General features: G+C 31.9%; 1 protein-coding gene across 1 annotated transcript in view; it reads right to left on the bottom strand.

The window, feature by feature from the left end:
* The window catches only part of LOC115444429 (protein lap4), an 81,334-nt gene extending 66,847 nt beyond the window's left edge, over positions 1 to 14,487 (bottom strand). The window contains 2 exon segments of the mRNA XM_037440978.1: positions 12,340 to 12,457; positions 14,150 to 14,487. Of these exon segments, the coding sequence (XP_037296875.1) occupies positions 12,340 to 12,457; positions 14,150 to 14,308 (277 nt within the window). The 5' untranslated portion in view covers positions 14,309 to 14,487.

Raw genomic sequence — 14,487 nt, forward strand, 5'->3', positions numbered from 1 at the left:
CAACACACTTAAATCAATCTATGAGTTATATTCAATTAAACTACTAGACATAATAAAACTTAACATCTCATGCCTCAGTATGGCGAGCGCAGTGGAATATCAAACAATATTGTAATTCAAAGTGTTGGATGGTATTTTTACTGTTTATGGGCTGGCGTATCGCTTATCATCAGACGAACGGCAATCTCGTCTCATTATTTAAAGCAAAAAAAATTTACTATTGTGCGTACGAATCACATAATAATTTGTACAATTTAATATAGGGACAAACTCTCTAACCGTGTATTTTTAAGGTTACGAACCTTTTAATGGAAAAACAAAACTTTTATAGCGTAATTAAGTTTTCCGTCTGTCGTTTTTTTTTTCAGAAACCTCTTGTGTGCATTATCAAATTGAAATTTATATGGAATTCTGATCTCAAGACTTATGTACGGTATAAATTAATGTATTGTTAGTGAAAGGTATTGCTTTTTGAAGGTTGCTTAGAACTGCTTGAGATCAAAAAACATGAATGTAATCATTAAACTCTTAAACAAAATTATTTAGAACAAATGTATATTTTAAATGCGTACCATTACTGATAATGATAGCTGTGGTGTTTATTATTGTTACTTAATAAAGCGTAAAACAATGTCGTACCTGTACTCGTGTAAACGAGTTAAATTATGTGTCATAAATGAGTCATGATATTCTTAAGAAAAAAAAACATAGCCTTGCATTACGGAGATTCTCATAAAATCAGTTTATATTCCACACTATTGCTTCTTAGAAAATGGTTGTAAAATGTTTCATATAAGCCATCAAACCGGTGTTTTGGTTAAATTGCCAAAATTCACATAAAATACTGCGGTATTAATCCGTCTATACAAAAAGTAGGGTAATGTTTTAGAGGATCGATTGCATATGGCATCGCGCTCATATGAATGTAGTCACTTAGTATGATAATTGGTACATTACTTTTATATTCGTCTACGTAATGTCTATGAAATAAGAATGCTACAACAAACTGGTTTTCTAATTTGATGTTAACGGTAGTACGGCCTGGTTTCCGTTTCGCGAGCAAGCACCATGGAGCGTGTCATCAAATTATTTAGCGTACTACAGGATTTGGAACGTTAATCTGTTTACTAAATTGTCAAGCGGAACTGTTAATATGACAAGAATGATCTATCAACAAAATAATGCAAACAATTTTATAAATGTACATCTGACATTCAATATTTTTTGCTTGTGTTAAATTAATCACTCCGCTTATCCAATATGAGACGTTAACGTATAAACAAAGAAAGAAGTTTATGTAACAAATTTCAAAGGGGCAAGGAGAAAGGCTAACGCTAGCTTTTAGAACGAGTATGTCTATTTTAGGAAAGGTATGTGGGGCTACGTGGACTCAGTCTCTATTCTCTAAGTGCAACGTCTTGTTTATCTACGGGGCGTATGTAAGCTATTCAACGCGGTAATAGCCCGTAGCGATAGTATACAACTTCCGCTGTGCTTTCAGTCTGTTTATTTATGTTAAGTTTGATTGATACCATTCTCTGCAATTAGGTGGAGTAGTATACCATTACAACATTGTATTTTATTTATTTTAATGTGTATACGTAAGTACACACATTTACATCTGAAATATTTTTTGTTTCATTGACTGGGTGATAATATTATCGATATAGGTTTATATAAATTAAAACAATGTCATAATCATCAGACGTAGTCAGCTGAATATAGACCTCTCAGCTCTCCCAAATATTTCAAAAACCCTAAAAATATTATTTGAATTTAAGATTGATGAAGGAACCTGGGGAATGGAACCAGGTTTATTTTTATTGGTAAGTTTGTGATTAAATTTATATTTCCACAGAGGTCAATTGAAGACAGTTTTTTCTTATAAATATAAATCAATTTAACGATTACCGTTGTGTTTCTCTGATCGCTATGGTAATATCCGGAAGAACAGAATCTTACTTAGAATGTATGCTGGTATTTGTATATTCTGAGTAAGGTTGTGTACGCAATAGGATAGGATGCGAACAAGGTCTGAGACTGAAAGGAAATTAATCTTCATCTTGCGGACGCAATTCTGTAACTATAATTTCTCACACTTCATGTTGGTAATAAATATTACACTATAGCAAACTTCCAATACATAAGGTATTTACATTAAAATGGCACATAAATTATATTATATTTAAGAAAATCCTTGGACAGCCGAAAAAATATGAATTAAAAAAGCAGTAAAGCTGGTATGTGAGTATATGGTGTCACAATAATTATAGCCTCGAGAGAATGCGACGAAATTGACCCCGCCAATCTTCTGTTGCACAAAGCCGCCGCGCCGCGTCGGTCACACAACTTGCAAAGCAAGGCAAGTAAAAAAAAAACATAATAAACGCAACATTTACTATAACCAAAATCCGGTTTCTTCGTTCGCTGCTAGTTCAGACATGGCGACAACCGGGCGAATGCAGCCCGTCCGATCCAACCACGCGACGCTCGTCAATATCATACTTCTTATTCGTTCACACATGCCCGGGCAGCCTATTAAACCGCGCGGATGCCGCTATTTGGTCATTGAAATCCGCGTAAATCTATAACTACGACGTGTTTGGATTTGAATCGAACGCTGCAATTTTAATACAACAGGATGTCCTCCTACTATGTGTAGTAGATTAATACATACACAAAGAATAAGTATCGATACTAATAGGGTTCATTTCTTATAAGTTCAAATGTATTGCACAGCTTGCAACCTCATAAAATATCTGCACACCCACAACACTGCGTAAGCGTTTTGCGTTTTTGCCTCTGCGTGGTATACACCCCATCTGAACGTAGGTTCAATTCAATAAGAAAAGTTGTCACGGCAAATACCTGGTGAATCGTTCTTATTTATATTCAATCAACGTATTGTTTTTAAGAAACGTCAGTAGACATTCTTATGTGGCTGTGTGTGCTTGAGTCCGCTGCCCGACACAATGCGAATATACAATTTTCTCATGGACTATGACAATGGTTACTTATACACCATGATTAATAATTCTTCAAGCACCCCGAAGAGAATGTTTATAAATCCTAAATCTACAGTACTACAAAGATATATCTACTAAACCAAACGCTTCTTCAATAAATATTAATTGAAACGCCAAAGTATTTTTAAATGATGACGCAACAAGTGGTCGGATAACAGCTACTAATTTCCATTGGGTGGCGGCCGCACCGATTCCATCTCGTATGGACAACATCCGATTGTTTTATGAATCTCGGTCATCAACCAACCGTGTCAATTAATGACTAACAACCTATTTTTCAAAACCCTATGGTGTTATGTAGTGATATGTGTCATCAAGTTTTATAGGTCACAAGCTGTATAAACAATGAAGGTTCAATAAACACACAACGTTATATACGTGTATTGCCCAGTGGACGGATGGCGGTTTCGCGTGGCTTACCACCGCTGGAATCCCATTACAGCGTTATTGAGTTGTTCGAAGTACAATGCAACCAGCGAGGGGGCTGTGCCGATTCACCGCCCACAATATGGGGGCAAATGCTTAATGGAAACCCTAGGGGCAAAAACATTTTTCCTTTCAACATAAAATTTCCATTAACGTCAATTTTAACAAGATATTGAATTATGTGACAATATATACATCGTGATTTTTAATTGGTTCTTAATTTGAAATGTGTAAACATGGTGTAATCAAATTAAAAATGTACCTTATACTTAATAATAACATCGGTGTGTTAAAAAAATTACATGGCAATAATATTTATGGAATTCACTTGGGGCTATCAATACACAAACTAGTTTGGATACTTGTATTTTTAATTCATCAAATAATTATGTGACGTAAGGAATGTGACATTAGTCAAAGCAGAGCCTCTAGCAAAACGACGCGCTAACCGTAATTTTAAAAGTTATCTATTCAAAATTTATGGAACATATAGAAAAAATATTGATTCCGTGTATATCCTCTTAAGTACACATCATATTAATTTGCAATGAAATATTATTAGATAGACAATTTCAAGAGGAACATTTTGGTAGTTTAAAATTTACAAAAAACCAACATATTTTTTTATTATTTACGAGTTATTAAAAAATCTGTATATCCCGCTCGTAATTTGTACGGCGAAAAATTTATGGAACGAACGCTCAAAGCTGTTTTCTCGGGGGAGGACATTAAATACTGATTAAGATGCTGTGATGCATTATATTGTTTATTGATAAATGTTGTGTTTGTAATGTATGTTTAAACCAAACTAAATGTTTAACCACTCGAACCATACACTGATTTATTAGATACGGCCACCGAAGTCTGCACACCAAAAATCATGTGCTAGCATCAAGACAAACTCAGCGAAAATACCCTAGATTGCATTTAAGTCATAGCTAACAAAATAAGAATATTCAATTTGGGAAGGCTCACGATTAAGGCCGTCGCGTCGCGAAGATTTTGTTCGGTAAAATTAGATTCCCAGAAAAATACGCGATGATTTCAAAGGAAAATTACCTCGATATTAAATATAAGCCGTTTTGTGCGGCGAGGAACATTTTTGTGTTATTAAAACTATTATGAAATAAGTACGTAGTTGGTGGTCTGCATAAACAACCATTAACGATTGATTGTTCACAATACTTGTGCGCCTTACGCTCACGTTTTGGGATAACAGTAAATTGTTATTATTTTGGACAATGCTTACAAGATAAATATTCATTTATGTATAAATTTTAATATTATTTTGGTACTGGTCCGTGACGTGCGTGTATGCTAGTCACACCCGGATTGGTAAACACTGATATTTCCCGCCGATTTCGTTTTATTGCCCTCAAATATTATGGGTCTTGCTTATCAGAACGAATTAACTAACGTTTGAGAAACTTTTTAATTTAAATTACTCAATGAATTAAATATTTTTTATCTGTGCAAGTCAATTGTTATCCGAAAGTGGTGAGCAGATTTTGCGACGCGCTGCTTAAAAGCAGTTTCTCACATTTTCGAAATATACGTATACTTTTTTATCATTAATTTTATAATTTAACTCCGTATTTATTTATTTTAGAAAGTTACAGTATATTTATAACACATAAAATAAAAAGATATTAATTTTCAGAAAGAATTCAGCTTAGTTTTTAAGACTTGCCCTATGTTGATGTCGATGTACTCTGGCTGAAGGGTTCTCTTTCCCCAGCAAATTAAATTATAGGAAATCACGTGTTAGTTTTAAGCGGCCGGCAATATTACCTTGTTCATTGTCCATACAATTATAGTTTGCCAGCAATAGACTAAAAATTTCGAATAATTATTATCAAATATAAAAAGAGTGAGCATAATGCGTCACTAGAACACTGAGCTTTCTGTATTTGAAACAATTTTTAATATCGATCCAATAAAACTTCTACACTATCGTAGAATTTCGAAGTAAAGAAAAAAAAATATCGGCACAGCATAAACTACGTTGAAAAAAACTATGTAAAGTTTGTTTATGCACATTATGACATATAAGAAATTGTAACGTTTTTTAAGTAATGTAAGCTTCAAACAGCTATTAACTAACTTAAAGGAATGACTAGATTATTTAAAACAAGAGTTCCATACAATCTTACGAGTTACCTAATACAAAATCGGCCGACATTGTATACAATGTATATTTATTGTGTATTTAAGCTTCCTGTTAGAAATGACGACGATGGCCTAACGTCGAGTATCGTAAATATGCGTTCTACCAACCTTGGCACAAACAAATGTTTTGGAATTTCATGGATGGCTATTACGACAATCGAAACCATGGAACTAAGTAAAAAAACACGTTTGAACGCGAAAAACGCGTACTTATTTTATCTTCTAACGTAATTTTGAATGGAAAACATGAATTTCATCTTTTATTATCAATATTAAATTTCTCAGAACGTCTATAATAACTATATTATTATAATATTATATTAGCTATTCTCATTTCTTAAGATTACTCAATCTACGACCCAAAAAGCCAAACGTGAACTTTGGTCCAATTTTTATTGAATGACTATTGTGAATAGTGACATAGAGACTAAAGCTTGGGTCAAACAGTGGACGGGGCGGGACGACGACGCACAGTGGTAAAGTTTGTATGGGACCGCGGAAAAAACTATTTTTGAGAGAGATATGAATTGAAATCGGTATTTTATGGTTAGATTTACTTATTATATTTATTATTATATAACATACATTAAGAAATATAAGTGTATAATTTATAAAAGTGTTAAAAATGATTAAAAATTATAAAAATGTAATGCTGGAACTATGCATATGCAACGGGCATTTATAATAAATATAGATACATAATAATTTGCCACTTTTTACAATCAAATTTTGTTATTAACTTTATATAGAAAGCATAAAAATAATGAAATAAAAAAGGAAACAAATATTACTTGGCTTATTACTAACTCAGTATGATAGAAATTAGACAATTTTTATAATTATTAATTATAAATTACTATTACTGACAACTACTTTTTATTATGTATTTTCGGTAACTAACGCTATAACTTCATCATTTAAGGACATTTTTTATGTGGTCACAATTTTGAAGCTATAAATGGGTCTGATGCAAGTCAAGGCATATGCATAATGTCTTCATTGGTTGACTCACGTGAACATTACCTCGAATGATATAACCTATAACGTCGATAATCCTTGTTGCATGCTCTTTGAGCTTCTTCTATTAAAATAACTATAGATAGAGCAGCCGCGGAAGTTATTTTACTACCATGAACAAGAATTTTGTGAACCGTATTGGAAATATAATACCAAATGTACAAACTCACGTATAGTTTAGCAAGTCGGGTTTTTCTACATGATCACCTCCATATCGTTTTGAAGGTCCTGGGCCACTTTCTATAGCATTGGATTCTGGAGGAATCACTCCTATTAATTGGAAATGTATTATTTGGCCATTCTTTGTTTTTGCAAAAAAAAAATGCTTTGTTTTTCTTGATCTTGATGCGGCATGCCACCTTTTCGTGAAATTAGGCAAAAATATTTTACTTGATTTGTTATGTGTTTGCTATAGTATATTTTCTGAAAGATTTGGATAGTTACTTTTTAAACTTTTAATACACTTATGCACTTCCCCGTTACTAGACAATCCAATGTTAACTAACTCAACTTAAACATTTGCTAAAACTTGCTATAACTATCGAATACTTTATTACTTTGTCAAATCGGTATTAGTAGATAAAGAGGAAAATGATAATTTATGAATTTTATAGTCAAAATCTGTTATTTTCGTGTTAATTACCGTAATTAAAGTGTTTGTCCTTGTTTTTTGTTTTTCCGACAACAAAGAAACTCCCAAGTCAAATGGTCATTTTCAAAAGTTTGCAAATTATTGCAGCTGAAACCTATCTGATAGTTATCCTACATCATTAGGGTATTATTTAAGATATGTTTTATTTTAACGCTCGTTGACGCAAAAAAGTTACAGCCAATGAAACAACAAAAATTGGCGAAATAAAGCTTATGTTGTTTGAATCCAAGCCATACATAAATTAATGTACAAATAATAATTATTTTATCGTTTTTAAATACCTTAATATATGCTTCCTTAAATAAAATAAAAAATAAAACTAAAGTATAACTTGTATAAGCAGTGTGACACTTCAAACAAACGTCTTTTTTAACTCAATATTACGTCGCATCCAGTCTTACAAGTTTGGGGCCTTAATTTTCCTATAAAGAATACACTAAATTAAATATCCTTCTAGGCTTAAGCTATCCAACTTGTCTACTTTAGGTTTACGACATAAACTATGGCAATATCTGATTTGAAAAAAATGGTATTTTTTCCGCGTTTTTACCACTGTGCGACGCGACGCGACGCTGGCGGGACGCGGCGTTGTAATATACTATCACTATAGTTAATATATAGCCGTCGCTGACACGCCCCGTCGGCTGCTTGAGGGTGTGTTTGCTTTTTTTATTTCTCAATATTCAAACAGACGACATCTACCACCCTTTTATTTATTAACATTGTTGCTATGATGAGGTGCAATAATCAGTTATTATACGATCACGAATAAGCAGTTAGCAATTAATCAAGAATAGGACAGGGTAGCCATTATTCTATAAATGAATGAGAGACAATTCATGGGTTAGTACAGCCATGGCACGGGTACAGCGGGACAGTGATGAGTGAGCAACGCGACAGTGGGTCTGGTACCGTATGTGCGGTACAAGTGCATATAGTCTGCAGTAATATGCATTTATAAGCAGTAAATAAACTATAATTTATGTTATCTCTACAAGGCTTATGTAACACGCAGATAACGTCAGGTCATAAAAAATTGTTTCGTATGAATCACGTATACCTAGGCGATAACTATTAGCAACTTTAAAAATATATTATGTACTTATTAATGATTAATGTTAGTTCTATATCACCAAAAACATTACTTAAAACATAATAATATAAGCGAACAAGTAAAAAACCATATTAATATTCACAAATAATGAGATCCCCTAATGTAATCTGACGTATTTCGGAAAAAGAACTTTAAGAGTGAAGCATTTACGAGTAACTGTGAACACACAGGTAAGAATATAAACAAAGCACTAACCGTTTAATTTCGAGTTTAACCGGAAATCTAGTTCATCTATACGGGTCGTTGGAATCGCACTCATCTGGCACACCTTAACTTGGGAGTTTAAAAATATCAAATAAAATAAAATACCTACAAAAATCTAACTTGCACGATATAACGATTTGCGAACGACCATAATTGCGTTTAGTGGATGAAAACCTCTTCACAAACAATGTGTAGGTTAGAACATATTAGTATGATGACGGTGATGGAGTTTATTCGTGTCCAGAACTTATACTACTATTCTTTCAATTCAACTCAACAACAATCAAAAGATTATACGACAAAGATCAATATTACTAGTTGGGTTGTAGGATATATCCTACAGCTATTGCTTTTACCGACGGTTGAGTAAAAGCCATATCTTTTACCGACCGGTGCGATTTTGGACTTCACATAAATCATTAAATCTAGTTAGACATATCTGCGCTTGTATATTACTTATATGGACGTTTTTAAATTGCGTATTCCTCTGACTCATTTCTTTCAGATCATCGTGCGCGTGGTTATCGGTAACCATCATACAACACAAGATGTATAATTAATGACGAATCTGAGAAGTGTTGCAAAACAATAAATAGAGACTTACAAAATAATACTAAATAAATATTACGATTTATATTTAACTCGAAGAAAATTGAGAATCAACCGGCGTAGGCTGGAAATTAATTAAAAATACCAAATTACTCCACCATTATACCTTTCATCTACCAACATAAGGGAAATAATACATAGGAAAAGACTCAAAAAGTTTGGCGGGTCAAGAGAAAATTACAGAATCTTTTTAAAGCATTGAAATGAAATTGTGGTGCACAGAAAAATAAAATGCAAGTAATAATACATATCTACAAACAGGCTAAACTGGTTTAATGCTTCTGGGAAACCCTTACAATAGACTTACACAATGGTTTCGCAAAATTATAAGATTGTTTAGTAAGATCGTGTCATACAATTTTATCAAGGCGACAAGAAATTCAACGTTTTCGCGAAACGTCAACCTCTTTAGCATAAGTACTAATTTCGCGATCGCACACCGAAATATACTCATCTTTATTTATTATTTATCACTATAAGGCATTGCGTATTAAAAAACATATTTCGATTAAAGGATCAAAGAGGGACGCTTATTGTTTCATAGTTATAGTCCTTTCGATTTTCAGCATATTATCAAATGCGTCATATCCATGCAGATGAAGACAAGTCAAATTATAATCCAAGTGGCTGCAGGGTCAAAATATCAATAACAGTAATAAAAAACCTTCATTAACTCTAACCTCATACACTAGTTACTGGAAGACGTAGCACATTTTATTGTTTACTGCATGATATTGCGTACTTGAGTAGTGCCCACAACTAAGAGACCTCGCCAATGGCAGTAAAACGGTATATTCTACGTCTATCGGTAAACATTTTTAAAATCTCGAAACAAAGTGCACCATCTTTATATAATCTATGCTGTAAAACATTTTATACGGCTAAAGTTAAGTAAACATGTAAATAGCGGTCGATAGAGCTTTCAAAGCAGGTCGGTTCGTGTAATAATAGATACGATACAGTGATTTTCTTTTTTTTTTTATGCTGAGACAATAAAGTTTATGCACATGCATACCACGCTGAAGTTGAAAAATGTACCCAGTAAATATTTGAAATACCGCTTATGATATTTAGGATTGGATGTTCAGAATATTTATGGTTTTGTTTATTTATAAATATTTACACATACACGCAAAAAATATTTTAAATTAGTTATTGTAATAAAAATATTTATTAAGACGGGAAAGTCAGAGATATGGACAAAACGACGAATTGGCACAGAAAAGCAAACGTAAACATTTTAAGAATAAATAATGTAAGGCATTACTCGCATATTTTTTGTCACGAACCTTATAAAATATCTTTGACTATTTTTTCTTTCGTATTCGTCGACATATTTTTGCACCTGGTGCATACGTGAAGTTATGCGCTTAAAGTGTGAGCACGCAACGTGCATGCTGATAACTCGACTCAACTCTTTATATATTTAATAAGGTCCATCCGTCCTTTACCGCGTTACTTTTGGTTCATCCGGCATATATTTCGAAAATATTTAAGGCACCACAAAAATTTCACCAACATCAATCAAAATATTTATTCACGATCAATGTATGAATTTTAATAAATTTCTTTAAAGTGATAAAGCAACGAGCTCCATTATTACTCAATTAGTAACGAGAACATATTAGCAAGAAACTAATGCAATTTATTTGATTTCTATTTCATATTTTTCTTGGTAAATAAAATCTGTTGATTTTATGCAAATAGTACGATAGTCGAGTTAAACAAGATGATGTAAGCGTGTTAAATCAATTAGACATCCTTTCTATGAAGCAGACGCAAACGCAATAGAATTACCGCAAAACACCCAGTTTCGGCAATTGAAAGTATAGTTTATAACAATATGTTATTATGTACATACATACTAACTTTGATTTTTCTATCGATACAAAGCGGTATATTATGTTCGCTACGTAATAGCGTGACTATGTAAATGCCGGCGTTTTTAAAAACAGAAATCAATTCATGATAGTTATGCATAACCATAATATTTTGTATTGCATAGGCAAATAACTATAATATAACATGCGTGCAGTTACCTATCTAACTACTTCATTTTCATTCTTTGTTTATTTTCCGTGCGATATATTTCATGTTTACCGTTATATGAGCTTAACAAAATTCATGAGTAATATTAGAGAATCTTATACTTATCTCTAATCGAATTTATATAAATAATATATCTAATATTATATGTTCATGTATTTACATAATATAACTGATAACCATGTTAATGATATTTCGTTTTTAACTTCCGACGCAACAAGAAGTGCATTAAGTTAATTCTATATAAACTTTCGTAATAATTTATTATTGAATGTGATATTACTTGTATGGAAATAAAAACTAGCTATACTCTGACACAACACAAAGTAGTACATGCAACTATGAGTTATGTTTTGTTTTTGACAAGAGACCATAAATATCCCTAGTGATGTGCCAACTCGGGATAAACGCAACTCGAGCTATCTCGAGTTGAAATTCACGTAACTCGAGTTAACTGGGTAAAATGAAACTGAGTTATGATTTGTTTTGGGTTAGTTTTACAAATGTAATGACTCACCAATAAAAAAGAAACTAAACCCAACTTGAGTTAACTTGATTTGGAACTCGAGTTGACACATCTATAATTATCCCAATTCTGAGTGTAAAAAATGTTGGCAATAAAAGTCAAATAGATTTTATATTAAAATTGCTTACTTACAGCTTACTTGACTTTGTATTGTAAATATTTTAGACACAAAATCTTCAGTCTGTATATAAGTATATAACTGTATATAAGTATAAATTAATCTGATTGTCCATAGAAACGGAAACATTGTATGCTGGCATAATTATGCCCTCATGTGTCTTTGCATTAACTTGGGTTTTAGTATCAATTATGTTATAGCAAGCCATTGTTTCGATACAGATAAATTACATTTAATTTTGCGCTTTATATAATGTGTAGGTATTCTTAAGTTTCTTTATGATGATTACTACTATAATGAATTAATATTGTGTGCATGTTTGACTTTGTTGATTTCATTTCAAGGTATAAAGTTATCCTCAATCCTTCTAGGAAAAATCTGTTTAACAGTGGATTTAAAAATGCTGTAATTGTAGTGTAGAAAACAACTTACCATTGCGGGACACATCTAATTCAACTAAATTTTCAAAATTCTGTATATCTGGAGGTAATTTGTGAATTTCATTATCACTGAGGCCCAATCTTCTGAGCCTATGTAGTCGGAAAAAGTTCTGAAACAAGTGAAACAATTGTTTTAGTAAATATTATACACAAGAACCTGTTGGAACTTTACAAATAAGTACTTTATTTAATGTGACTTTGGTATTTGATCTAGTTATATGTTAAATAAATTTAGTGAAACATGGTAAAATATGCACTAAATCAATCAATTACAACTCATTATTAAATCAAAGTTTAAAATAAAATAAGGATATTTATTTGAATGTTATATCTTGCTGTAAGATAAGCACAGATGGGTGGTCTAGATACTGTGATGGGTACAAATTTAATTTGCCCATTTTTACAATATTGTAAGACTGACTACAGGATATAAATTGGCTACAGTGGGGATTTTTCTTTGGCTATATGAAATAATTTTATACTCAAACAGCTAAACACTACCCTAAAAGTTTTTAGATCAATATTACCCTAAGTATGATGCATTTGGAGACATATGCTAGATATTGGTGTTAAAGGGATAAAAAAAGGCTATATTGGGCAACATAAATCTAATCCTGTATTGGCATACAATGTAAGAATGTTAATTTCCTCAATTTAATAACCTTTTTTAAGAAATGTTACCTATTTAGAAACTTTTTTTAACATTTGGGCTTTTTAGACCATATAAATACTTCCCATTTGTCTTTTAAATGTTTTTAATTAAATCTGAATTGCAAAAACATGTCATGTCAATTTTCTTTTGTAATTTGCACAGACAGAGAAATTTCAAAAAAGTATTCATGTGGATGTTACAAATATATAGATTGATAAATAATAAACACATAATTATTGATTACTGTCAAATTTCAGTTCTATTAAAATAGGTTATGTTACTTTTGGATGAACCACTATTCAGTATTACTCCTCACTTGAATAATTAACATTATAAAAGACATTTTTATAATACAAGTTTTAAATAGAGTGGCTGTAGTAATTGTAGTAATTATTTGTCTCATTTAAAAAAAAATAAAGATACCAAGACTACAATATAAAATTAACAAACATGTAATTATTAATTATATATTTCCTCTTTCTGAGACAGTTCCTGGTCAAATAATAAGGGCAAGAAGAGTCCCTTCTCTTAAATACAATCCAATATTTTGACTCATGTGGCATTGTTAAAAATTTTATTTCTTAAATTACATCACGGATAATGTATTCTGCCATGAAATTATGGTACCCGTGCCTACAAACTATCATTGGGTCTTAATAATATTACTGCCAAACACATTTAAAAAAGGACGGTGGCAGGCTGTTTAAGTGCAAATATGTAATATGCAAAATAACTTTTTTATTTTTCATGACACACATAATATGTTTAAATAGAATAAGCAATGTGTGTAATAGTTTTTTATATATATTATGCTCTAAAATAAAAGTAATGAATCTTCCATTACTTTGCAGGAGCAAAGGAATGAAATTACTAATGTGCACAATGTATAAGCATTTCAATTTCAATTTTGGAGATTTGTGAAGTGTAAAATTTGTAAATGAAATGATAAAATAGAAGATTTCAATAAGATATTTATTTATGTACTGTACATATCAAAATGAACTACTGAGTAAATTATTTGTTTACAATGAGTAAAACCTTTATAAAAAATATATCGTATCTGTGTACGCTTCTATACATCTCTTATTGATAAGGTAAACGCCCACGATAAAGCTATAACTCCAGGATTAGGTTAAAAGTCACAACACACCTTAGGTAAATCCCTTATATGGTTTGCGTCCAAAAAAAGTTCTTCTAAACTCCTGGAATACCGCAAAATGTCTTCAGGTACTGTTGGCAACGAGCAATGCCGCTTGTCTACACATTCCACTTGGCGATTACATTTAAACAAAGGTATACATCGAAACATGTTGAACACTACACTTCATACAAATTATAATTGATTAAAACACTACAACGACACATATTTGAGCACTTTCCAGGTCAAAGCACTATTTCAGCATTGTAAATTGATAACGATATCAAAATATTCCAAAAGACACAAATCGCACCTCACCCGAGAAAACGAAGCCACAAACTATCGGTATT

Source organism: Manduca sexta, chromosome 21, assembly GCF_014839805.1.
Source record: "Manduca sexta isolate Smith_Timp_Sample1 chromosome 21, JHU_Msex_v1.0, whole genome shotgun sequence".
NCBI lineage: Eukaryota > Metazoa > Arthropoda > Insecta > Lepidoptera > Sphingidae > Manduca > Manduca sexta.